Below are 27,808 nucleotides of genomic sequence, written 5' to 3'. Positions count from 1 at the left end.
TGACTCAAGTGATTTTTGATTACAAGTCTTTACCATGAGTAATTGAGTAAATTTTTCTGTTCGAATTAATAAATACGTTTATGAATTTCTCAGTAAATTGCCATTTGACAGCATCATATCTGAGCGCCGACCATTTCTGGCCTAAAACTTCTAAGTGAGCGACACCGAATATTTGTGAGTTTTTTAGAGCATACTGGAAGCATTCTACTAAATTCAGAACACTTTTTTGAGTTCCCAACATAGAGGTTATCTGCCCATGCAGACCGGACTCGATACACGATGAATCATTTTCTGTATCTTGTGGTTTTTCTTTGGAAAAAATAAGTTGCATTTCGTAATTTGAATAAACTTTCGTGTGTAGGACTGGGTATGTATGCTTCCTTGGAAATACTGCACAGTGCAACTCCGCTGTTTTTCCAAACTTTTCTGAGACGAAAGACTATTCACTGATTGTTAAATTCCTCTCATAAACGCAGGAACAAATGTAGGTCTCTACTTTTTCCGCAATACACTGTTTAATTTCATCCCATTTGAACACATATACGGAAAATATCTACGAAATTTCCATTTTTTTGTAATACGTAAACTACTTCGAATGCTTCTGCATTGCAATTAAGGTAAGATCGCTGACAACGACTTTCTTTTTACTTTCAATGAGGTCGTTGGCGCAATAAACAGGTTTTGATTGTTTTGAAACCACCAGTGTTAAAATAGTTTCTTCCCTCTTTCTCCTGAGTGGTAAAATGACCCGTTTCGATTACCCCACTTTCTGAATTAGGCCGAAATATTCCTACAGTTAACAAGCATCTAGAAATTTTAGTGCAAAAAGGGACATCCAACTAACCTTGAATTATTTGAGCTGTCTGCCCTTTCTATTTTGTAACTAAGTCTGATTCGTTTTTCTTCTCTTTGATGATATCTGAACAGCTTTTCAACGGAATATTGTTTTCACACTCAAGGATGTTTACATTATCGAGAAAACGAATCTTGAGGGATCGTGAAGATACAGCCAAAATAAATTTCGTTGCTGAGCAAATATGAAAAATTCAATAGAAGGCGATCTTTTTGTCGCACCAAAACCTCAAAAGCTCATAATATGCCTATAATCTGTGTCATGTATGAATGAATATCCTTCTGTTTCCATCCTATTAGGCAGTATCGAAAAAAAACGTGGGCCGAACCTAAGCATTTAAATATACATAACAAAGTACAATGCATGAGCTGTTATGAATCATTGACGAATCAAATTAGAAAAGCGTATCGTGACAAATTTAGCAGACAATTTTGACTTTGAGTATTCTTCCGCAAAAGTCCATTGAAGGTTACTCTGCTTGCACAAATAATCGCATATTTGTTTGCCTCTTCTATAAGAAAGAGGCTACGAACTTGATATGTAAGAGCCAACACAATCGTTGGCCGTAAAACGGCCAAAATTAGCAGTTAGAGAAAATTGACAATTTTTAATCGTTAGCCGTTAAAAAGGTTAACTGTTTTGATATTTCTGATGACTCCAAGGGAAAGATATAAACCGTAAGCCGTAAAGTGACCAACGTCATAACTGTTAGCCGTAAAAGCTACCAGCCCATCGAGACCCTCATTGAAGAGTATTTCGGTTGCATAGAGATCTCTTCTTTTAGCCTGGTGAAAAACCTATGCTTGCGTCATAAAATGTTAAAATGTTTACTTATTGCACTGCACAGTGCGACTTAACGGCTGAAAATCCTTGTCGACGAGGGTAGCGAGGCATGCCCAGGCTACACCAGAAGGACAGCTAAAGAAGATAGCCCAGAACAGAGCGAAACACGGCCAGTTTTGCATGTATCTTTGCTCCACTGACCGTAAAGGGGATAAAATTAATTTCACGAGCACTTAACATCACAATCAGTAAAGAAGTTGCGCAATAAGGAATTTCCGAGTATTCATTTTTCGCCTCCATGCACATTAGGTAAGACCGTTGTGAATAATTTTGTTAATACTTTTTATAATTGAAACTTCCTTTTCCAATTCGAGTCAATCTTCTTTATTCTTTGCCGACCTCATCCTATTTAGGGTAAAATTTTTCCCGTTTCAATCATTTTATCTTACCAAACTAACATTTGTTTTGAGGTTTCTCGTGCTTTACAGGTAACTTTTACATACATTCCAGACCAAGGAATGATGATGCAGCTCTTCGAAAATGCTCAGCTTTTGGGACAGAAAAAATAATACCAAACAAATAATTGCAATTCAAATGCAAATGCACTTCGAACGTCACTTGCAAAACGCTTCCGACTATCTTGGATTGGTTAGCCAGAGAGCATCTGATGGAAATGCAGACACAATCAGCTGTTAAAATGATCTTGCTCTTTGGGTATATATATGTTTTTAGATCTGGATGCCCTTAGATAACTTTGCTTCGATCTATATAGATGGGTAGGTTTCTATAGAAGCTGTGGTGCTGCGTCAGCGAGGGAACATGACAAGATAATTTTGGTTTTATCAATTTAGTTGACAATGTAAATTGGCGGAAGTTAACAGATACGAGTGACGCTTTTGTAGGTAATTTCATAGCACGAACCGTAAGCGGCTAATATTTGTAACATCAGCAGTCAACAGCTTAAAAGAATGCATGCGCATACTTTACTATGGTTATTAACCTGCAGTGCAGTGTAGGTTATAGGCCTCCAGTGCAGGCAGACATCTACCGACCCATTACCTCTACGGACAGAACATATCATAGACTTACTGAATCTTTGCCTGACGTCTACTTACTTTCCATACAACGGTAAACACTACAAAAAGTTACTCAATACAACTATGAGGTTTTCAGCTTCCCTTGTTGTGGCAGGAATTGTCATGCAGAACATCGAGGAAAACGCCCTTTTGACTTGTCAACAAACGAGACCGATTTGGCTACGCTATGTTGATCACCTACGACACGACGAATCGATGCATTCCACCACGACCTTAACGGACAAAACACATTTTCTTGTCAGGTCTACGCTTAAAGTCGTGTTCTTGATTTCGAAGGTCACATAGGAAGTAGAAATAGAAGTTACGCAAATCTATCGTAATTCCTCTTTTTCTCTTTGTCAACAAAAGTGGTGGAGAAATAGTTTCCTTCGTGAGCACAAAGCCCCCGCTGATTTTTAAATGCACTTTATTTCAATTACCTATGTATTTACTTCTCTCTTCTTCATTTATCCATCATACATGTACCTATTCGCTTGTTTACTCAACTTTAAATTTTCCTTCACAAGCAGGTGACGACCTTCCACTTTCGCGTATGCATAATAGATGACACTGGTTATGGTGGCCCGCGACACAATGTGGCTGTAAATTACTTGGTCATCGGAGGTAACCTCAAGTATTTACCATCTCGTTCACTGAACCCTAAATCAATTGATTGATTCTCCAACGAAGATCAGTCTCGTCTTTTTTTTTGCTTTTTTTTTTGTTTACATCAACATATATTTTTTTCTTTTAGATCTTCATCCTTGCATAGATATAGAATGCGAGAAATTTGCTCATTGTGTGGCAACATCTCCACACGAATACACTTGCTATTGTAACACAAGCAGCCCTTCTTACGAAGAAAAGGTCTGTCTAATGGCAGAACATTCTCCAACTTGTGACTTCTAAATAAAGAGATATGCGATACAGATGCAAACTTTACCATCTATCATCCAGGAAGCTGCACAGGTATCTCTCACAGTTGCTACTTCATATTCTTGATGCGAATGATGCACCGGAAAAAGACTTTCATGCATATAGTTGATGGGAGCATAGGGACGACTAGCCTCGATTACCACCCGCTGTTAAGGAATATGAGCACGCGCTCATTCGCCTTCCCCCTCCCCCGAACCCCCTCTCCTCGAGAGGAGTGAAGACCGGACACGAGAAAGCCTCACAAATCGAGCCTAGAGGACGAGGGGAGCGGGGATTCTCAAACGAAGAGAAATTTTAACGAAGACTGGGTGATTATTTTATGAAAATACCTCTATTTTCTCGATTTCAAACTTACCATACATTTCACTTACCAGCTTTAACATTTTCGTTGCAGGTTTTCCGTTTCAGACAGCAAGACACGAATTCCAGAACATTCCAATTTGGGCAGAGGATCAGTGCGAGACTTTTAACTTTCAGCAGTTCGTGTTCCACCCACACAGTAAAATACTTAAGGTTACAACAGTTCCACATATTACCATAATAGGCATATATCGGTCACCAAGAGTGCCAATTAGGCAAATGTGTGTAGCATTGATCGGACTAATTTACCTGAATCACAAATCCATGTACACATTTTAGAAACTTATTTTTCTGATCACAAAGCAATCTGTGCATCGATTCAAAAATAGACCTTTATGGTTTTCTTGTCACCTTCACTGTAACTTACATGTGTTTTTCTTTTTGTCTTAAAGAGAATATTCATAGTTAATGAGTACAAAAAAATGAATTTAACTCAAATATACTTTAGATACCAATCATGCACTGTGATTGACATCTAAGGGGTAATCTGCAGATATGTGATATGCAACACATATCCAGGTATGTCTATTTTATGATTAATGCTTTTGTGCCCTGTAGTACATACAGATTGCAGTTTTCTTTGATACCTGTTCTACAACCCTCAGTTACTGATACCATTTATTTCTCTTCGCTCTCCAGGTAGACACACCTCGGTTGTAATAGACAACAACAATGAACAACCTAACACGATACATTCATAACGTATCCCCTGTTAAGTACTCCAACAAGACTCGCTATTTTGATATGCTTATTCAAACAGAAGCGACCAAAGTACGTGGAGTCTGTTTCTCTTCAAGCAAGCATCTTGACTTTGAAAGATGCAGCAAACAAAAGTCCCCAGTAAAGATTAGCAACTTCACTATTAAAAATGACAGTGTTCTCATGAATGCAAGAGTCCAAATAGAGGAACTGAAGGAGGTCACTTTTCTACGAGAAGAGATTCCCTCGACCCTAAACATCTCGATGCTCTCGAATGTCACCAATAACCAGCTTATTAATCTCAAAGCCAAAGTGGTCCACTTATCTGGAGTGAAGAAAATAATCACAAGAGATGGCACGAAGTCGAAAGCTGATTGTTGCCTCCTAGATCCATCAGGATCGATCAAACTAACCCTGTGGGAGGACCTGATTACAGAAGTTGCAGACGACAACACATATAACTTCTATAACCTTAGTGACGAAGGATAATGACAACTACTCCATTTACCTTACTACACCAAAGCATGACTGTTCCATTTCACCAGCTGATCCTTTCGCAGAGAAAGTAGCTTCACCAGGTGATTTGCCACTACTTGGACCCATTTTGGAGATATTTGCCAGTTTCCACAACTTGATTATAACGATTTAGACTCCCACTTGGACCCATTTAGGCGAAAGTAGCCAGTTTCCACGACTTTCTTTCGATTCTCATGGGAAGTTGACATTGATTCGCACCCTAACTCATGTTGGTGATTTCAGCCAATCTCTTCGACTTTCTAATGATTTTCATGAGATCTTAGCATTGACCCTCAATTGGACCCATTTTTGTGATTTTAGTCAATCCATGCGACTTTCTTATCATTTTCATGAGATGTCAACATTGAACCGCACTTGCACCCATTTTGGAGATATTTGCCAGTTTCCACAACTTGCTTATAACGATTTTGACTCCCACTTGGACCCATTTAGGCGAAAGTAGCCAGTTTCGACGACTTTCTTACGATTCTCATGGGAAGTTGACACTGATTCGCTCCCTAACCCATTTTGGTGATTTCAGCCAATCTCTTCGACTTTCGAATGATTTTCATGAGATCTTAGCATTGACCCTCAATTGGACCCATTTTTGTGATTTTAGTCAACCCCTGCGACTTTCTTATCATTTTCACGAGATGTCAACATTGACCCGCACTTGAACCCATTTTGGCGATATTTGCCAGTTTCCACAACTTGCTTATAACGATTTTGACTCCCACTTGGATCCATTTTAGCGATATTGCCCAGTTTCTACAAGTTCCTCACGATCTTTGTGGGATATCGACACTGACTTGCAATTGGACCCATTTTGGCTATAAAGGCCAGTTTCCACAACTTTCTTATGGTATTTATGGGACACTTGGACCCATTTTTCCGACATTGGCCAATTCCTCGACTTCCTCGTCGCTCTTATGGGATATTGCTCTTGACCCACACTCACACTCTCACTCATTTTAGCAAAATTGCGAACCTCAGATGTTCTTGACTCATGTAATAATGCACTAAATAATTTTAATAAAGGTCGCCATTGCCATGCGTTAAAATACTTGTCCCGCGAACAAAGACACTTAGGCCAAAATGCTGAAACTTTTTCAATTTAATCAGGCTTCAAACGTCACAACAAAATGACCAGGTAAGGATGCGTCAAGGAGCCAAAGTCGATAAAACAAGATTGAATTAATTCGTAGAGGAGAGCTGTTATTTGTCGTGTAAAGTGACTGACTAGTTGACACTGAGCTTAATTTTTTTTAGCTGATTGGTAACACTTGGTCGTAGATTTACATTCTTGAGTGAAAGAGGAAAAGGAACAGGCAGTTGAAACGACTCACAAGTTACAATCAAGATATTTCTGTGTTTAAATCTGAACTATCTGAATCAGATGTCACTGTCACTTCCGTATTCCGTTTACTGTCACTTCCGTATTCAGCACTGAGAACGGAACGCAGGTCCTCAAAGACTTCACTTTGGCCAAACTGTTGAACCACGTCAGCTTCATCAGTGTTGTAATCGTCCTCCATCTGAACCTCCTCACCGGCATCATCACAATCCACTTCGGGGAAAATTCCAAGGTCAAACTGAGCTTCACATTCCTCATGGCTACCATCATCATTAGAAAAGAGACCGTGGAGATGACCTGTGAATACGGAAAGCTCATCCATTTTAGTGCGGGCAATGGAGAGTAACGCGCGAGCTCGCTCCGTATCTTTCTGTGCCACCAGTTCCTTTGACCAAGTGTCCAATACCTTCAACTTTCCCTCGAAATGACTAAACATCCGAGCCATTTCTTCTTCTGGTGTTGGCTATTTCCTCTAAGCATCTTTTGCGTGTGTGAAACAAATCAATGAGTTGCTTCTTTAAACAACAGGGAACAGCAGACTGAGGTTGGATGTCATCGTTTAGTACACGCCACAGCGGACTGTCGATGCTTAGCGCGTCTTCAACCGCAATTGTGGAGGGGTATTTACAACCCACCGTGTCAACGTTTTGTCTTGTGTACTCCTTGACCAGCTGTTTAATAGCTCCCGTTGCCTTTGCAATTTGCGTACAAAGCCGTTTTGCAATGGCTTGTTCATCTAAAGAATTAACACGACATGAGTCAATATGATACCCTAGAAAGCCTAGGTTATAATCATTTCAATACGATGTGTTGGTTAGCTGTAATCGGGCTTTTATCGACGACTGTTAGCACTGGAACATATCAATGCAATACCTGCATATTTCTTCATCAGTTGTAAGAGAAACCACCTTTCTGAGCGCTTGACATGCATGGATAATAGCAAGTCTTCTAGACGCTTGTCTTGCAAATCGCGGAGGTATGCAATATACATGCTACTGTCAGGAGACCATCGGGGTTGGCCGCCCTCAAGGTTCTTTAGCTGTTGATTCAACCTATTACCAGCATAAAGGAAAACAGTGGAGAAACCCAAACTTTGGTTGAAATTATTGGTTTGGATTTGCATTGCTTTGAAGTGCAATTGGCAATCAAAACTTGCCCTGAGAACCCAGTAAAATACCAATAACGACTTCCACGTTTAATGACATGGAATTTTCCATAATTCTGATTGCCCGACTTCCTGATTGTCTTTTTACTTGTATGATAAGCTATTTCTAGATTTCGTGGCTGGTAATGAGTTCTTTGCTTTGTTTTGGCGGACCTAATTTGAAAATCGTTTTAATATCCTTACGTAAATTAGATCATTTAGTTCCCAGATTAGGGGAATAAATTGCAGGATCCAAAATATGGTTTCATACCTGTCAAGCTGATCGGTCAGTACTTTCCAAGTTCCAGATGCCGGGGAACATTTTTGCAGGTTTGTTCTGTTAATGAACAGTTTGAAAATTCAGAAGACAAGCATCAGAGAAAGTCAGGAGAAGTGACAGAAAGTGATGGACCAAAAGTGACACATTTCCTGTAAAATTTGGGGTAAACATTGTATGAAAACCAGATCCCCATGCTACTTCATACCTTACACAGAAAAACTGCCTCAACTTGTCCGGGTAATCATCTGGTGATGAACCTTCAAGTAGGAAACGTAAAATCATAAACGAACTTGTAACTGTTTAAGTAACTTGCGTGTACCTATCTGAACTTCAGTTGTGGTACTCTAATTTCCTCTTAAGCACTTCAAAACATTTATCACTCTGTAATCAAAAGGGGGGCAAAGTACAATGGAAATCATTCATTTGTCATGATTATTATTGGTCGTTAAAGGTGAACCATTCCAAATAAGTTCCCCTCAATGAATAGGCGAAATTTGTACGTACTGGGTCTTCCTGTACTGCCGCTTTGTTAGCCGTAGATTTCTCCATAATGCTCCACTCTGAGACGCTGGATACGTCCACCTTAATACCTTGGTCATAGTAAAATGGGGCTTTATCATTATCTAGACATACCTATGTATCTAACAAAGTTACACTCATCGAAGTTTCATTTTCTAGTATTCCGCAATACCCAAATGCCAATTCGCTAAAGAAAGGAAAAGAATATACAATTGATTGTATCAAAATAGTGCACCACTTAAGCTGAAGTTATTTGAATGAAGTTGGTCCATGGAGTATGAAAACATACCATGTGGTTTCTTTACAAAAGTTCCTAAGGAAAGTTAACCGTACATGTATTTACGACATAAAGCTCACAACAGGACGCACATGCAATGAAGTCTAATTCTTTTTAACACGTAAAGGAACAATGTAATTAGTTGAAGGGAAAAATAAAGAAAGTAACGAAATCAAATCCCTACCTGTCTCATTCAACTTCTCAAGAAGCAAATTGAATCGCTCTTCAGTTTCTTTCTCCGTTTCCACTGCTTTCTTTAAATGGTCACGAAGTAGTTCTCCTAAATTTTTGGGAATAACGAAACATGGTGAAAAACAGCAAGATAACGATTGAGTTTACGAAAACATATCACAAATCGTTTATAATATGATATACTGTGGTGATAACTGTATTTGTAAAACGTGAAGATTAACAGCTAAATTACCAAGGTTCAAAATTGACTTTTTAGCGTAATGCATCAAGAAGTCAGTTAATGTATCAACTCAGTGGGCTGCAGTCATTTCCTTCGTTATTTTTGCTGTTGGCCTCAAGTAAGACCACAGTCTCTCCATCACCTCGCCATCACTCATCCCGAACCCTTCCGGCCGTCTTCCACTGTAGTTGACCTGGCATTACAAAAGACCAAACAAAGCTTCATGAAAACAATAACTGTTTTAGAGTAAGCATGCATGTGTTTTTCAATACCTTTCAACTCCTCAAAAGTGTTCAAAAGGAAAATATTTCAAAATACCTGACAAGAAACTTTGTGTCCATAGCAGTGAAATGCAGGTATCGCAAAAGTAACATTTTCAAGCATTGTTTCCTGGTGCGTATTCTACAGAGAAAATAAATTAAAAACAACAGGGCATCATTTAACAAGCAAAAATGCCAGAGTACCATGACCACAACTTAATTCAAATAAAACAGCTAAAAAATCTTACTCTCAAATGTGTATCCAGCACACATGCAATATCATAGAAGAAGCGAATGTTGATAGCTTAATCTTGCACATGATTTTTAATCCATTTTAGCAAATACACAGCATTTCCAATCCTGTTTAATAAAAATATCATCATTATTAGCCACAATGTCCATGCAGTAATTTATTTGTTCCCTAGTTTCTTTGAGTACCCTAATAGGAATGGTGTATAAAACAGAGTTATGCTACACAGCAGTACAACTATCATATACAAATTCTTACCTTAGGAACCTAAAAGTGACATGTCTCTTAATTTATGCATCCTACAAGGCACTCTGGTTACATATTTCTTAACAATAGCTGACCAATAATGTACAGATTTCCTTTTGCATGTACATACTCTTCTCCTCTCTTTAAGCTATAAAAACTTCAGTGGCACTTCGTGCTTGCAGCCTCCACCAAAGAGGGCTGTCTCATCGACCTTTGTGGATTTGTTTTTGGAATGGAGATTGGAACCAGCTTGAAACTGATTACACTGCTCCTACAACAGAAAACATTTAACTCTTAATCTTCAACTTCCTTTCTACCTTTTCTTGAGATGTCATTTAAAGCAGAAGTATCAAAGATAAAAACAGAACAGGAATTAAGATCTATGTAGCATTCATGTACGTGTAGCGTACAAAGTACATATGGGTTGTTGGAGGTGAACCCTCACATTAGAAATTAAACATTACATTATGGGAAAGGTGGCAAGGACAATATTGGCAGAAAATAATTATTATTCATCAATTTCTCATAAAAATTTAAAAAATGGGACAACCAAATAAATTTACTGCTTGATAACAACCCCTCCTCTTTCATTCAGGCTTGAGACCAGCAAGAGTGACAGTGGACACCCTTGGCAAAGTTAGTTGTGTAAGCAAATACAAAGATATTACCTTTAAATACCATAAATCAATTACAAAAAAGAGGGAAAAAAACTGTATTTGAAAAAAATAAATTAATAAAAAATAGAAAAAGATCAAGGAAAAGAGGGGGCTGCAATAAAGATTATGTACTTGTTCTTGAAGCTGACAATTCACACAGTTCTTGTAAATTAAGTTTACAGAACAAACTAACAATATATTTGAGCTACATGTATTTTGGGCAGAATGTTACCAGAGTAATTAACCCTTCAAACTGTACCATATTTAAATTATTCAACACTAACATCATTATTACTAGTAACGAACATAATTGTTACTTTTGGTCTCTCATTGCAATGGTTGAGTAGTGGTATGAGTACTGATGGGTAACAAAAGGTTAGAGCAACGCAACAAAATACAAAATAAGAGAAAAAGTCCTTAGGTTCACACACCATTGACTTACTGCTTGGTCTTTTGCTGTAATTAGCTAGAAATGTATCTACTTTTTCTTGGCTAATGAACAGTTCCTCTCCATGATTTGAGGACTTTCCACTAGTTCCAGTACTGCATTTGCGGACACATCCAAACAATGCATCAACAGAGATAAATAAACTTCCCTTCTCCTACAATCAGATGCCAAAATATTATTAGAAATGTCATGTTAAAAATATTACTTACGCCTAAATGAATGAAAAACAATGGAATAACTCATGCTAAGACCAGCTGCCACACTATGAGGACTACTAGGAAAAGGAGAGAATCATAAAGATTCAAAATAATGTTTCTTGTCTAAATTATATCATTTATTATGGCAACACATATAGTGATAGTCATTTGAGATTTCTAAAGGTAAATATTACCCACTCAGACATTTCATCTGAAGGATGACTTATCACAAACCTTAGGACATACAGGACATTCATGATCATTCTCATAAGAAGGATTAAAATGCTTCAGGTTACTCAACGTGCTAGACATATACTGGAACTCGCAGAAACAATCTACAACAAGGAGCCGCTAGATGTCCTTAATCTAAAGGAAAACAAGTAATTTATTTATTGTATAAATTAAGAAAATAAAAAGGAATTCATAAGCATAAGATAAAAAATTACTGAATGAATACTTACGTAAACCTTTGAAGCAGGTGGGACCAGCCACTGCAGTGCCTGACATATTGACCTAAAAGACACTCTACATTCTAAGAAAATGTATTGGAGCAAGGCCATAAATTCAAGGTCAAAGGCTACCTGGGGCTGTTTTGGAGTAAATGGCCAGAAACCATTCCTGACCAGCGTTATGGCTTCTGGTTCATGCTCGCAACATTTGATTTTGATGGGATTCTGCTGCCCTGTATAAAGATAAACACCATAGAGTGTCCATAGTCGTATTCTTCTATAATAATTGTTTATTAATTCCTGTCTGTGTTAAAAAAAAACAATTAAAACACAAACAAAGACCTTCCTGGAAGAGGTAACCTAGCTATTTAAATATAAGTATAAGTAAAAAGTAGTACTAGTAATTGCAGACTGGCAACCTATCTCACAATATAGTTACATATTGCACAGCTGCTAGTTACTTACCATGCAAACCGACAGCTATAATGTCACGCACATATCCATGATCCATGTTGTGAGGTGTGGTCCATACACACTCACCAAACTGATATGGCACAAATCTTCCATCCTAAGAGCATAAAATATACTACATGAATCAGGTGAATACAAATCACACACCATTTAAATCAGCCAACTCTTTCAAAATTGCCAAAAATAAACTTTACTTTGTTCTGAGTATAGAGCAAATTACATGTATGCTTGCAAGAAAAAATTATCCTTACTGCTTTCGCTTTTTCCTCTGTATAAAAATGGGTCAGGTCTCATTGACATAATGCACATTGAAGTTGAGAAAAAACTACATCAAGTGAAGTAATTGAATAGAGGTGATATATGGAGTTGTAAGAAAAAAAAGATGGATATCTCTGCAATTAAACCACAAGACAACGAACTTACAAATGAAATTGCCTAACGGCCAGAGTACACAAGAAATCGGGTTTCGCAACATAATTGAAAAGGTGACTGGAGGAGATTGTCCTCCATAAATCTTCAACTCACTTTCCAAACTTCCGGGTGGTGAAGTGATCTACCGCCTACGTGAACAAAATTGATGTGATCTGCGCATAGGAATTGCCCTGGACTGCAGTGAAGGCATCTACCGCACGCCTCTTCTTCGCAAAAAGGAATGACACACATCTTCCCCAAAGGCAAAGCCTGTCTGGTCAACAGCGCTGAGACGAGCTGCTCTCTCGCATTGAGCCAAGACAAAGCCAGCGTGGCTTTCCTCTTATGGTAAGCTTTTAACTTGCGCTTCAGTCGCACTTTTTTACTTTTAGATCTTTGGTTGGTTCTCAAACCATGATATTCGTCAATATGGGGAAGGTCTTCTTGGTCTGGAGAAAAACCGCCGCACGTGTTTACCAGTAATATAAATGTAACAATAAGAAAACTGATAAATTAATGCTGATCGATTAAAATCAATGTCAAACAGAAAAATTCAAAACGAAATGCTTGTTTGCTATTATAGCACAATTTAAGACCAGTTTACAAATTAAACAAAATCATAAGGTCAGTAAATGTATTGGGTATATCATTTCAAGAACTTGTCAATCCAGTCTTTATACAGCTTGGTGAGTTGAACTTGGTCGATTATAAACCACAAAGTTCACATCACAAAATGTGATAAATATTATTGTAAGTTTGTAATAATGATGATGATAATGACTATGATTATTACTAGCTGACTTATTTCATGATGTTGCCAATTATCTTCTTGGCTTGTTTATCAGCTGAGGGTAGTGACACAGCTGACCCTAAATCTGTTGCCACCTTTTTGTAGGCATCTCTATCTGAGTCAGAAAAGTTCCTCCACTTTTCTCCGATGGTGCGAAAAACCTCTGCACTTCCACCAGTTTGTTCTGTGGAATAAAAGGACATGATGCATTTTTCAACTTAAAAGGTAAGATGTAAAGCACAAATTTAGCTAGATCAAGAATGACTACCTTTGTGGAGAAACTCCGTTGTGAAAGCATTAAAGCCACTTTGTTTCCTCACTAGTTTCTTTTCTGTCCTCTTGTGTCCATCAAGCACTCTGGAACCACTACTACACTTCGCATTGTGGTTGTTTATCCAGTGCTGACCAGAAAAAAAAGTAATGTTTCACACTAAAAGAAAAAACCAAGAAAAGTAAAATTCTAACTGGTTTAGCAGTTTGACAAACAAGAAAACTTTGAACTAACTGTCACTGACAACTCACATGCAGTCACAGCTACTTTAGGTCTGACACTCAAAAAGTCAACTTTGAAACACTTTATGATAGTAAATTCATATTATCAACTCAGTAAATAAAACAGAATTTTCTTGCTATATTTCCCCACAAATGCAGCACCACAGGTTCTTTAGAAACTTTCTCTATTTATTCAATTGGTAAAATATATTTTCCAGTTACTTTATCACATTAATATGACTTAAAACAGTTAGATGACATTGTACAGTAGCTAAAAAGGCTATTGAAAAAAGGAAACTGTTATTATATGCTCTAATTTGCAAAGTCTGGGAGGAGAGGTCTGTGCATGCAGTCCCATAAAATTAAAGTTCTGAGCTTCTTCAAGATCTCTTTAAAAGTATTTCCTTTTGTATCTATATTGTGTGGTACAAATACCACATCAATTTTGTCTATCTTAAAATACTGAAAAAGATGCAAAATAACAAATAAAAACAAATTGAAAGATAGAGAGACACAGAGAGAGGAGAGGGAGGGAGAGAGAGAGGGGAAAAAAAGCGATAGCAAATGAATAAAAAACATGTAAATCTAAAGCACCCCAATGACTTTTGTTTCATTTGCTAGTTGCTGGCTCGAATAACATTTGAAAGTTATCAGAAGTCAACTGTGAATATGACCTTCAGCATTAACATCCTCGTATGTAGTACCTTATTCAAAACACTTAGTTCAATTGGGTTCTACTGTATTAATATATAAGACAAAACTTCTGTAGGTAACACATAAGGTGCAAAGAAAGGGAAATACTACAGCATGGCCTGACCAAAAACCCCCTTAACACAAACTAAAACCAATATGTACACCTGAAAACAAACTAAAAGGATCCAAAGTAATCTTAAACCATTTGAAACCATATAAACTCATCTTAAATCATTTGACCCATGTAAAAAAAATTGGCAACCATCTTGAATCTACTAAAACCATTCAGAACCATCTTAAACTATCTGGAACCATTTATAACCTTCTTAAAACATCTAGAATGATCTGTAACCATTTGAAACCATCTGGAAGCATCTGTATCTATGTACAATCAACTTAAGCCATTTACAACCAACTCAAACCATCTACAACCACCTCAAACCATCTGCAACTAACTCAAACCATCCACAACCAACTAAAACCTGGTCTACAACTGATTCAGACCATCTACAACCACCTAAAGCCATCTAAAGCCATGTACAAGCAACTGAAACCATCTTAAAACTATCCTAGGGGCCTGTTTACATGAAGGTTGGGGGACTCCACCTAGGTGAGGTAACCTGCCTATCCATATAATCTCTTACTTTATCTTGATCATGTTTACATGATAGGCAGGGTGCCCTGTTAGGAGAATGTCTCCCTACAGGGATGGCAATTTGCCTTGTAAAAATCCCAAGGTGGGTCAATGTATCTTGCTGGGGTTGCTAGAGTTCCTGAGGTTGTAAGATTGTACATTAACACAGGCTATTTCTCAACCACAGGTAGACAGGTTACCTCAACTACCAAGGGTCCCCCACCTTTATGTAACCAGGCCCTAAACCATCTTAAACCATCTTAAACAATCTACAAGCAAACTATCTTAAACCATCTAAAACTACCTCAGTGCAACCATCTAAAACCACCTCTGCACAACCAACTAAAACTACCTAATTGCAACCATCTAAAAACCACCTCAGTACAACTACCTAAAACTACCTTAGTATAACCATCTAAAAACCACCTCAGTACAACCACCTAAAACCACCTCAGTACAACCACCTAAAACCACCTCAGTACAACCACCAAAAAACTACCTTAGTGCAACCATCTAAAACCACCAAAAATCAAAGAAATATTATCTCAGCTCGAGATTGAGATAGTAGGCTGGTTTAAGAGGCCAGCTGTAGATGAATGATTCAGACTATCATTGTGCTCGACAAATAGGAGTTACAAAGGCCATCATTGTTCCTATAATTTTCTTATGGAAAACTAAATTACAGTCGATCTCATTTTTCAATTGACAACTTGAGTCAAAGAGGACAAAATTGCACAAATGTATCAACAAATGTCTAACAATGGCACCCAGTTAATTACATTTTCATGTGAAGTAAGAGAACTTTCATTCAGTACAAGAAAGCGGTACGAAACGTGTGAAGGGGTCCCAAAAATTGAAATTGATTACAGAGGTCTCCAGAGGAGCAAACTATCAATGCGGTAACCGGAGAACTCTCTTTGTCGATCGTAGGTAGTTTTAGATGGATTTACGTGGTTTAAGATGGTTTGTGTTTTTAGGTGGTTTCAGGTAGTTTAAAATGCTTTTAGGTGGTTTAAGATCGTTTTTGTGGTTTCTCGTCGTTCCATGTTATTTCTATTTAGATGGAGAGAAAGTACAACACATGCTTCATTTAATTTCTTCCGACATCAAACGGCTTTCACATCATTTGTGAAAGGCTATAGCTATGGACAACGCAGAATTAGGAATAAACTGGCCGGCGAAAACCTTACACTGTAACTTCATATAGAGCCTGTGTGTAATAAAATTAGAAAAATGCTCGAAAGATGTCCTCAGATCGCAATTAAATCAACGTGGTTTGTAACAGAATAGGTCAAAAGATCAGAAAAATTAAATTACACTAACTTCAAATGGCCTGAAACTCTTAACAACATACATACATGAAATTTAGTACAGGAAATTAGTTATCCTGCTGCCTGGGATAAAATGAATGTTAATCAAGGCCGTGAGAGCTTAAACTACCTTCACTTGGTCTTCCGAAATGCCGACTCTTGTGGCACATGCACGAATTTTGTCGCACATCGCTATCTTGGTGGAAGTCATTCCCTCGCTGAAAAACGTGGTCAGCACTTCCTTTTGTTCTTCAGAATAAACTAATCGGGACTGCCTTTCCATTGTAAAGTAAAAAGGTCAGACGCGCAATAACCTAATGATCCACGTTGTGCAGGGATATAAAGACCAAGCAATGGGGTCAGCGAAACGTGCTGAGCAGGGCGCTAATATTTAATCCCATACGTCACAGGTTCACGATAGGTAAATAGGCCCTACTTTGACCGCTTGTATGTGTTAATTTGATACTAATTAAATCCGCATATAACCGGTTAATTACGAGCGAATCGGGTGTACTTTGACGGCTTGTATGCGTTAATTTGATTCTGATTAAATCCGCATACAAGCTGTTAATTATGAACGAATCGGGTACTTAAAGATGGCGGATAAGGCTAAACGAAGATTTACCTGAAATAATGAGCTTAATGGGAAAAGATTACAGAAGAATCTCGGGCTTAGCGAAGCCTCTTGTCGAATGCAAAGCAGAGGTGAGAGTTTACTAGGCACATTGTGTTCACTACGCCTAAGTCGTACGAGTAGTTAACGCAAGTAAGTACGTTTTAACAAAGTCAAGTTCAAGATTGCACAAGACTTGGCTATGAAATGCCGGTACATGTAGCTGCAAGGGGTTATGGCTACCGAATTTTCCGGTTTATACGCAGATTTCTTTTTCTTAGCATTGCTCGTATCAATTTAAACCGTGACGAATTACCTAATAGGAAAGTTATTTGAAACCTACCAAATAAAGATGACATCGAAGGCACGTGAGGTTTGGTTAATTGTTTATTTTTAACTGAGCGTACCTAATGCTAAGGATTTACGTATATTTTTCTCCTCGGCAAAATAGCGATTACATGTAGTTGCTGCTTTAAATGGATTCTTCAGGACAAATTTATCATCGCGTTCTTTTTTATTATTTCTTGTCTTGTTTTGCTTTGTTTTGTTTCTATTTACCCTCCAGCATAATGCAACTTGTGATTAAATCAACCAAATGCAGAACATATTCTTTGTTTCCCCACTAAAATGAAAGAAACAAAAGTTTAGTGAAAGTCTCATTTTTTTGATGACAGCTCAGCAAATGATCACAGTGTGATAAATGTGTGATAAAAGTGTCCCTAAAGATCAGCCACATGTCAGCTGTTAAAGCACAAAGGGAAGATTTGTTTGTTGCTGCACTTTGGGATCACAGAGAGTAACTTAACTGTTCAATAAGTGTCTTCTTCTGAATTTCAAATTTGGTAAAGGTTACAATTTTGCTCCCTAATGTGACTTACTCAAAGAATAAAAAAGGAAACTATAAGAAATAAATTAAAAGCACTGTTGCTGCAAAAAATCACGTTTGACATAATTTATTTAAATTTATAGATTTTTTGCTATCCATTTCATTTTCATTAAGCCTTCATCAATTTTCTAATAAGCTGTGAGGTTTATATTATGAATCATATTCAGCTACCCTCTATTTATACCAAATGGAGGCTGTTATGTTTATTATCCCTCAATATTTTTCAACATGCGGGAAAATTGTTTATGAACAGCCTACTGTTGATGGTGTGGGAGGTTTACTTTTCAGTGTCCTCTGAAATGATTTTATGAACAAAAGATACATGTTCCTTCTTCTATAACAACCACACAATTAATGCTCTTCACCTTTAATTAACCTTTTAACTCCTTAAGTGACCAAGACAGAATTTCTCCTAAGAATATTAATACTTTATCAAGCAGACAAGTGATGAGAGTAAAGAAGAATATTAATTAGGGGATTATTAGTTGATCCAAAAACAAATTCTCCAAACTAACATCACAAGAACTGTATGGGAGAGAGTACAGAGAATTACTAATGAGATCTTGGGAGTTTTAATCACAGAGTTTTTCCATACTGGATGTAAGTTTGGAAAATTAGAGAATATCACTTCAGTTACAGCGTTGGATATCCCCAGTTTTCTGTCATGTGATGGGTTTAGACCAGTTGCCTTAACTAGCAAATAAATTTGTTGGATTATAATGGAATTTATTGATCATAAGTAATTTATTGTAAAAGTGAGGTTGCTGATGTATTTTTAGTATAATGTGTGATGTTGTGATTAAAATATGAAAAAAGAAGGGGAAAAACAGAGATAAACAAAGACAGAAACCAACTTAGGCCACTGCAAAATACAAGAAACCAAATTGCTGTTTTTTTTTCCTCTGATTGGTTGATTAGATAGTGCTAATATTTCAGCCAATCACAGGCCAGTCATGGAAAAGCTTAGTTCCAATATTAGATTATTTTTAGGCCCAATTAAATTTATAGATAGCACTGTGTATGATGAATAAAAAGATCATTACAGCATTCAAATCTGTCCCAAATTGTCTCCTCTTAGCCAAGCAGCTGAAATCTTGACCCTTTTACTTTCAAGATCCAAGAATTGACTCACTCAATTGAAAACCTTACTCAGTTTGTTTTAAGTATTGAGAATATGCCTGAGATTGTGTTAATGCTCAACCAAAAGGTTCTTGTCAGATATCTTATTTTCTTAATGATTATATTTTTATTCATTTTTTCAAGCCCTTCTTTATGGAAGCTGTGTGTCCCAGAACGACAACATAACCAAGCATGCCTGTGATAAGGAGTTTCAAGCACTTAAAGCCTGCATAAGACAAGCAGTAAGTTTTCTGGGAGACTGGTCAGGGTTTCTTTTCTTTCTGTGTTTAATTAGCTTGGATATCATGTTAGATTTTAAACCACAAACTTTAGTTATCATGACAAGATAGTCATTTGAAGATGGGCACAAAAGTGTCCTTTCAGGAAATGGGGTGATTAAAATAGAAAGGTCTGGCTTTTTTGTGCAGCACTTTCTTTGTTAGAAATGTCCATAGTTTCTTTCAGCTAGTAATTTGTTAAACACAAGTAGTTAATGATTGGCTTCAAGGGATAAAGTGAGTTTTCTTTTTCCAAGGCTCTCAAATGTTCCTTGAACTGGAGCCAAAGGCAACAATTAGGGTCAAATGAAAAATGGCTTTGGGTTGGGAGGTATAACATTGTGATTCTAAATAATTGCAAAAGTATTTAGAGTACTTACATACTTAAACATGTACTGTCAAACTAACTCTTACACTCTCAAATGAGTCAGCTTTAGTCAGAATTAATCAGGTTCATCCTTTCATCAGTGGGTACTGTCCTACAGTGAGAGAGGGATGGGGTGTAACTTTTCATTGTCAAATTGTTTGTGTCATTTTTCGTTAATTTCGCTCTGATTTTAATTCACAGTCATCAACAAAAATTAGGGACTCAAGATAAATAAGAGACTACAGCAAGTCACTTAGACATAAGAATGCTGTGCTTTTTCTACTTAAATTTAAATACTTCTTACCTATAATAATGTAATAAAAGTGAAATGTGATCATCGCAGTAAATTTTCCAATTTAAGCAATTGGAGAGAAGAAGCCTTAAAAAAATCAGGGCTTCAACGGGATTCGAACCCGTGACCTCCGCGATACCGGTGCGATGCTCTACCAACTGAGCTATGAAGCCACACATTGGGAGCGAGGTCAATTTATTGAGTTCATATCTTCCCGTGCAGTGAAATGATGTGAAGTTTTATATGAAATAATTCATATTTGTACTGCGGTTGTAGATGAAAGTGAAATGTGATCATCGCAGTAAATTTTCCAATTTAAGCAATTGGAGAGAAGAAGCCTGAAAAAAATCAGGGCTTGAACGGGATTCGAACCCGTGACCTCCGCGATACCGGTGCGATGCTCTACCAACTGAGCTATGAAGCCACACATTGGGAGCGAGGTCAATTTATTGAGTTCCTGATTGAAGCCCTGATTTTTTTCAGGCTTCTTCTCTCCAATTGCTTAAATTGGAAAATTTACTGCGATGATCACATTTCACTTTCATCTACAACCGCAGTACAAATATGAATTATTTCATATAAAACTTCACATCATTTCACTGCACGGGAAGATATGAACTCAATAAATTGACCTCGCTCCCAATGTGTGGCTTCATAGCTCAGTTGGTAGAGCATCGCACCGGTATCGCGGAGGTCACGGGTTCGAATCCCGTTGAAGCCCTGATTTTTTAAGGCTTCTTCTCTCCAATTGCTTAAATTGGAAAATTTACTGCGATGATCACATTTCACTTTCATCTACAACCGCAGTACAAATATGAATTATTTCATATAAAACTTCACATCATTTCACTGCACGGGAAGATATGAACTCAATAAATTGACCTCGCTCCCAATGTGTGGCTTCATAGCTCAGTTGGTAGAGCATCGCACCGGTATCGCGGAGGTCACGGGTTCGAATCCCGTTGAAGCCCTGATTTTTTTTCAGGCTTCTTCTCTCCAATTGCTTAAATTGGAAAATTTACTGCGATGATCACATTTCACTTTCATCTACAACCGCAGTACAAATATGAATTATTTCATATAAAACTTCACAATAATGTAATAATAATCATTAGATACTGAAAAAAATGTTTCATTCCCGATTAGTATATTGTGAATGAAATGAAATATGAGTTATTGAGTGCAATACACTGACTTGAAATTAAAACTTTTAAAGATAACTTAACAACACTAAACTCTTAGTAGTTTAAAGGAAACATTGAAATTTGATGTGTCCATCACTGTCTACATTTTAATGAATGATCAAATTAAACAATATAATTATCTTAAGGAATTTTCATTTTTGAAAATGTTTTTTTAGGAAATGTGCACCAGTAAATTGGACAAAGAGTAGTATTTGTATGAGGTTTTGTTTAGAACATAACATGCATAAAAGCATATCAAACAGCTCTGACATTTCATATTTTATGGTGACTCGTTATATGTTTTGAAAGTTTTTCAAACAGCACTCCAATGGCTGGTTCATTTAACAAAACTTTCTAAACATCACTGATGCCTTTGAATTAAGAGATGTACTTGACCTCATGTAACTGTTATGCTGTCACATACATTTCCCATCTGCTCCCCTGTGCTCACATGTGTCAATTCCTGCAAGAACACTCTGTCAGCCAAGGAAATCATAGAAGCACAATGATTTTTTTAATCCTTAAACTATACACAAACATTACATATTGTCTGTTTTTAACCCTTTACACTCTAGCATCAATATACATGCATATTCTCCATACTTTTCTCTGTGTTCTGACAAGGAGAATTTGCTCAACAATCAAGGTATTTTTTGTCAGTGGTTTAATTTAATGGATGACATTTGCAAGGCAAAACTAGTTCGTAGTCACTATCTGGGGTTTTAGGATTAGACAAAGGTAATAATCAAATTATAGAAAAACTGGTGTGCCTAGCCTTTTTGTTTACCTTATGAGAAGATGTTAGTAAAATAGGGATTCTTATCAAATATTATCATGAAATATTTTATATTTTTATCTCTCTTAAGTTTTCTCATTGTTTGATGACGCATTTTTGTTGCAGGCAAAGAAAATTAAAGTGTATAGACCGGAAAAGAGAGAACAACTGCACCTATTGCAGGAAAGTTCTGAAACAAGACGTCACAGACAACCCATGCACTCACTTTTTGCCTGGGGTAAAAATGTTACAAGAGGAGACATTTAGTCTCTGTCGGTAAATACATATATTTACAAGCCCTTTTCATAAGCCCTCGGTTAAAGGCTCATCTAACTTTAAGCAAAAAAAAGTATCAAATTATAAGCCCCCCCCCCCCGATATAAGCCCTGTTCGAGCTTTTCTTGTTTCCACACTACCAAAGTAGGAAAAGCCTCAGTGCTGTGACTTGGACATAGAAATTCTAATGATAGCAGAGCAAAGTTGAACTTTTGAGAGAAAAGTCTGTTTCTCAGTTTTGCTACGTACCAGTTTTCTTCATGTTGCTAGTTTTTATTCTGTGCCAACTGTATTGAAACTAATTTGATTTATTATGACGTTTTGAATCCTAATTAAAAACGAGTAAATACAAAACGTATTTTGATCAGCACTGCACTAGCCTTCTATTCCGGTTACACGTTCCCTCGGGTATAGGCCCCTCTGTTAATAAGCCCTCCTAAAACCCCTCACGAAGTTGTAAAACCCCTGAGCTTATAATCGGCAGGTTTGTTTGTGTTGTGGAACTTTAAGGATTTGCCTCAGAAGGAATGGGGCTATTCTTAAGTCAAAATTTTGATTCCGTTTTGATTGACGTATAAAATCGAATAGAGACGTCGGCGAGTTGGTCTTCAATCCAGTAAAACTTATTAGAAGTTGAACATATAGAAAAGTGAATATCTTTAGTGAAAAAACAATTTTTTTTTTATAAGGATTTCATGGCGAATAAAGCAAGGTAAACATCGCTAATTACTATAGAAGCTTCAGTCGCGAACGAGTTGAACCAACGTTTCCTCTGGTAACTTAACATCGGGTCACACAATGCGTGACGGTTTCATGAATCAATCGCTTGCTTTTTCTCATGACGTGAGCTCGGGACGCCTGAGCGTAAAGATATTTACATAATTGCTGAGGCGCATTCTGCCAGCATGGGTTAACTGTGCCTACATTGCTTATTTCTTCTTCTTCTTCTTCCGAGTCAGTTCTCAGGTCGCCGTTAAAATTAATATTCATGTCTAATCCATATCAAGGTATTTTTTAAAATAATTGCAAATGTCAGTTTCCTTTGAAGCCTACAAACAAAATGAGTTGCTTTCAAATTCGTGTTGTGAAGGTTCCTTACTGCATAGCAAAAATTCAAATAGCCTCCCTTTGTTAAAAATGGTTGTTCGGTTGGCTGATGAAGCTTATTTCCTCGTGTGAAAGGCATGTTACGTCGGCGAAGGATAAATTAACGCGCGCAAAATAATGCAAAGGTTTGATAGCGGAAATTTGTTTCCTTTTTTTTTTTTTTTTTTTAATTGGTTTAGCTGGCCAAGAATAAAGACAACGACTTTTTCAGTATTAATTTCCTAAAGAACAACGTAGGTTGCGTTTTTCAGCTAATTGTTGTACGCGTGACTTAAACGCATCACGCGATTAAAATTATTGTCTTAGCTCTGAATTTATTTACAACAACGCTTAACAGCAGCTGTAAAAACCTTTACTTTTCTGTGTATTTATTCTTTGCTCCTTATGTGGATAAATGCGATCAGGCTCTGAAAGTGTAAAGGGACAATCACTATTCAGGTACTTAATGTAATAGCCTTAACCCTTAGTAGTCAATTATTTTATCCTTCTTGCAGCAAAATTGTTAATTTAAAGACGGTGAGCAATTTTTTCGGTGTATCGCAAAATAACTTCATTTGCGGTACATATGTCGATTCTGTTGATGAATACGTGTTTGCTTTGCGCTCTAATGGAATATTTATTCTTCACTATTTATCTCTGGAACGTATAGTCTGTTATTCGATCCATCTAGTTTCTTTAGGTTGTGTGATATCACCGAAAAATGAACTGTACAATGAACTATCTTAGCGCTGTCAAATCAAAGAAAACATAGCACTTCGGTAAAACTGATCAAAATTAATTTTCTCTCTATAAGCATTACTACAATGTCGTGTAAACTGCTGACGAGAATCAAAAACAATCAACTTGTTAAAATGTCCAAATGCTTAGCGAAACACATCAAGATTTAGTGGTAAGATCTTCGGATTTCAGATGGAAAAATCTGCATGGGAGCGTCCACTTTGAATTGTTGTTTTACATTTAATATATAACAACGACAAAAAAGAGGAAAAATTGGCGATTAGTTCGTAAAACCAAAAATTTGAAAGTCAAATGAAAACTGAGTTGGAGACAAGAAGCAGTCAGCTTGTGGATGATGCGGGTTCTAAAAATTACTAATATTCCATTTTTTTTTTCTCGTCGACATGAGCCTTTCTTTCCTCAGAATCAATGAAAAAATAGAAAAAAAGAAAAACATTCTTTGTCCACATGCTCTTTAGGAAGACGTAATAACTACTAGAGTTTCAATAACTTTTAGTCTATAAATAACTTCCCTAGTCTATAACTGTTTACTTCCAAACAATAAACTCTTAATTCTCTAAATCATACCGGAGCTTTCTCAGGAAAGAGGGTAGTGGGAAAAACGCGATTCATCAAATCCCTTGTTCCTTTTTCAACGAGTGATGATAAAAATGCTCGTCCTCTGGTTAGGTATTAAAAATAGGTCCGCAATGCGTACATGTGTGGCTCACGAAATTTAGCTGCTTTTTGTCTCATTGGGTTTCTATTAGAAAAGCTAATATCTGATTACCATTAGATAGTTTTCAATATTAATCCTGTTCATTAATAACACAAGATAACTAGCTTACAAAAGTACCGAAATGTTCATTCTGAAGATGAGTTATTGGCCAAACTTTGGTTTGGAGGTCTCATTTTGACAACAAATGTTGCACATGTAAAAAACATCAGCATAATCTTCCATAGTGATCAGAGAGATTCAGTCACGATTATGTTTACGTAACGAAGTGGAATTGACTTCTGAAGTTTGTTGGTTGATTGTCTTTTCCAAGGCAAGTGATGTGAAATAAACTCTAAGGAAGAATTTCATATGAATATTTTTGACATTTTGTGTACCAGTACACAGGGACAAAACTTTGTAGAAGGGCAGGGACATTCGGGAAATGATGTAATCTAAACCAGAAGCCATTGGGAGCTTGTTTGGTTTGAATGTGTGACTAATTTTGGACAATACATACATGTAAAGTAACACAATGCTGAGTGTAGGTTTCTTTTGGCTATTAGGGTATAAAGTTCGACTTTCAGTTGGTTGAGAGCAAAACGTTTACGATAATTATTGTATTTAGGTTTTGTGGAGCTGTATTTTCAATAAAGAATACAGAAAAATTTAGTTGAGGTAGGTAGATATGAGGTTACAAATGGAAGAGTCTAGGGAAAAAAGATAGGTGCATTACAAGATCAGAACACAAGCAATATTTTAATGTATCATATGTTGAGTTAAGTACTCTGAAGTAACATTAACGTTGCTAACAATTTTTTACCCAATACCTGGAGGTTTTATTTAACAGAAAGTTCAATAGAGATAGTGTCACCATAATAGATTTCAGGAACAGTAATCAGAGACATATCTTAAACGCAGCAGAGCAATGTACAGGCAAGTGCATGATGGTATCATATGATTTAAACTACCAGAAGCTTTCAAGTTTTCTTATTATTGAAATTGTAATTTCATGCCAGTGAGTCTAACAAATTCAAGTTATGGGGAGTAATGAATAGGTGAACTCGACATCATCATGCAAATGGTCAACTTCACATCATCATGCAAAGTGCTAATCTACCGTACAAAAAGGTTCAAAACAAACATGGTAAGCAACTGAATTTCATGTATCACTTTGTATTAGAGCACACAAGAGGACGTGTGAGACCTGCTTCACTCTCATTTGCTAGAACAAGATTGAACTTCTGGTACCAATCAAAATTCAGAATGACTGTGACAGTTTGGAACTGATCTGTTAAGACTGTGCTTTTAAAGGGTCTACAGATGTGATATAAACGTAACAAATGTCATTTTCATTGAACTGTCTTCATAAAAACTCAACAAAGTCTAAGCTACATGAAAGTTAATTAGTGTATTTTGGTATTCTAAATAAGCAGAAGTAAATTTTTCACAAACAACAAATGTTGAGCTCATAGCATGTGTGCAGTTTAAAGTATTTGAAAAATTTAAAAGTGCTTATCATATGAGAAATCGTGTTATTAATTATTCATAATGTATACGTGAAAGATACACATTTACAGGAAATCAACAAACTGATGGCAGATAAATTTGACAGTATTGACTAAATGAAGTGTGGGCCATCAAAATTTGTCCTTCAGCTGAATTCTTGCTCAGGAACGCAATTTTGTTAGTGTTTATCAATATATATAAAAGTGTCCAAGCTTTTGTTTATTTTTGTCAGCTACAGCATGTAACAATCAGAACAACCTACTTTGTGTAAATCTCATTGGTTTCTAATGTGATCTATTATTGCTGAGCCTAGTTTATATTATTTTGTACATGAGTTATTACTTTTTCGCTGATGATAAATGAAAAAGGCACCTAGCTATTTTCAGCTAATCAAAAAAGTGTAATTTTTCATGTATATCAGTATTGTGATGAATTCACCAAACCAAACAAAAAACTGAAAAGGAGGTGTAGTCTACCAAATAAAGGCCTTATACACATATAGTGCTACAAAGTATAGATACCAATGCTTACCTGAACCATTATGAAGGGAATCTAGAAGACTGCCAAGCTTGAAGGAAGTCATGAAATGTTAAGGTCTGAATAATTCTGGCCATAACTTGGAAAACATAACACTAATCACATTTCAGTTAACATTAAAGCACTAGGCTCCTATTCATATTTTAATAAAAGCGAAACCACTTTGTTACTGAATTCCAATAGATTACTGCCCAAAGTTTGGAATCAATCACAATAGACATTTAGCAGCATGTTAACGACAAACTGCAGTTTCAGGTTAGGCGTTAGACGTTTGTGACTTTTATTGGTTTAGCTATGTAATCATGAAAGTATAATGTCATTTAAAGGGGCCGTCAAATCGAATTGACAGACAACAGCAGTGTTTGATTTTCTAATGGCAAGAAAAAAGTCCTATTTTCACTCACTGGCTAAAAATTGTTTATTCTATTTGTATTCAATGACATGTAATGCCATGAGGTTTCAATGTGGCGTAACCTGCGCTAAAGTTCCAGACCGTGAAATGTTAGCCTGTGAGAGCACAACTCCATGTTGTAATCCACTTAGAAGACAAGCCGACTATAGGAAAGCCGGCGTGTGTGGCGTGTCTAGCCAACAATCGTTTTTCTTTTTCTTTTGGCGTTTCAGTTAGAGACTTTGCTTCCTTTTCATATGTTGTGTTTGGTTTCTTTTATTTCTGAAATGCAAATGTTCAATTTTTGGACTCTCGTGAACATTTTGCAAATCAAGTTCATTATCTCTGACAAAGACACCTTTAATTTCAAAAGGAACAACCCCTATTTGTAAGCAGGAAATTTTCAAATATTTTCAATGCCTTTAATGGTAAGCAAATTACATTTCCCAAATGAGTGGGGCATCCCATACATATCCCTGGAATGAGCATCAAAAATTTTAAAGCTTTGTTCTGAATTGTTAATCAC

General features: G+C 36.8%; 1 protein-coding gene and 2 pseudogenes across 2 annotated transcripts; 1 reads left to right on the top strand and 2 right to left on the bottom strand.

The window, feature by feature from the left end:
- The first annotated feature begins 4,679 nt into the window (after positions 1 to 4,679).
- Positions 4,680 to 5,356, top strand: LOC149052340 (uncharacterized; annotated as a pseudogene).
- Positions 5,357 to 5,819: 463 nt separating this feature from the next.
- On the bottom strand, positions 5,820 to 12,849 carry LOC149052339 (uncharacterized; annotated as a pseudogene). Its single transcript, XR_016179294.1, has 14 exons — positions 12,712 to 12,849; positions 12,181 to 12,283; positions 11,728 to 11,948; positions 11,501 to 11,632; positions 11,053 to 11,223; positions 10,096 to 10,236; positions 9,718 to 9,829; positions 9,528 to 9,611; positions 9,165 to 9,402; positions 8,982 to 9,077; positions 8,207 to 8,297; positions 7,993 to 8,058; positions 7,451 to 7,629; positions 5,820 to 7,313 (listed from the first exon to the last, which is right to left on the bottom strand). The product of XR_016179294.1 is annotated as an uncharacterized LOC149052339 (transcript).
- A 549-nt stretch (positions 12,850 to 13,398) lies between these two features.
- On the bottom strand, positions 13,399 to 17,014 carry LOC149052338 (uncharacterized). The gene is made up of 3 exons (XM_089195092.1): positions 16,647 to 17,014; positions 13,656 to 13,788; positions 13,399 to 13,571 (listed from the first exon to the last, which is right to left on the bottom strand). Exons 1-3 carry the CDS (start codon positions 16,797 to 16,799, stop codon positions 13,399 to 13,401), a joined length of 459 nt encoding a protein of 152 aa, XP_089051218.1. The 5' UTR covers positions 16,800 to 17,014.
- Between the last annotated feature and the right edge of the window lie 10,794 nt (positions 17,015 to 27,808).

Source organism: Pocillopora damicornis, chromosome 1 (genome assembly GCF_964200805.1).
Source record: "Pocillopora damicornis chromosome 1, jaPocDami1.2, whole genome shotgun sequence".
In the NCBI taxonomy this organism is placed as follows: Eukaryota; Metazoa; Cnidaria; class Anthozoa; order Scleractinia; family Pocilloporidae; genus Pocillopora; species Pocillopora damicornis.
Note: the sequence above shows the minus strand (reverse complement) of the source record. Positions and strands in the feature narration are given on the sequence as shown.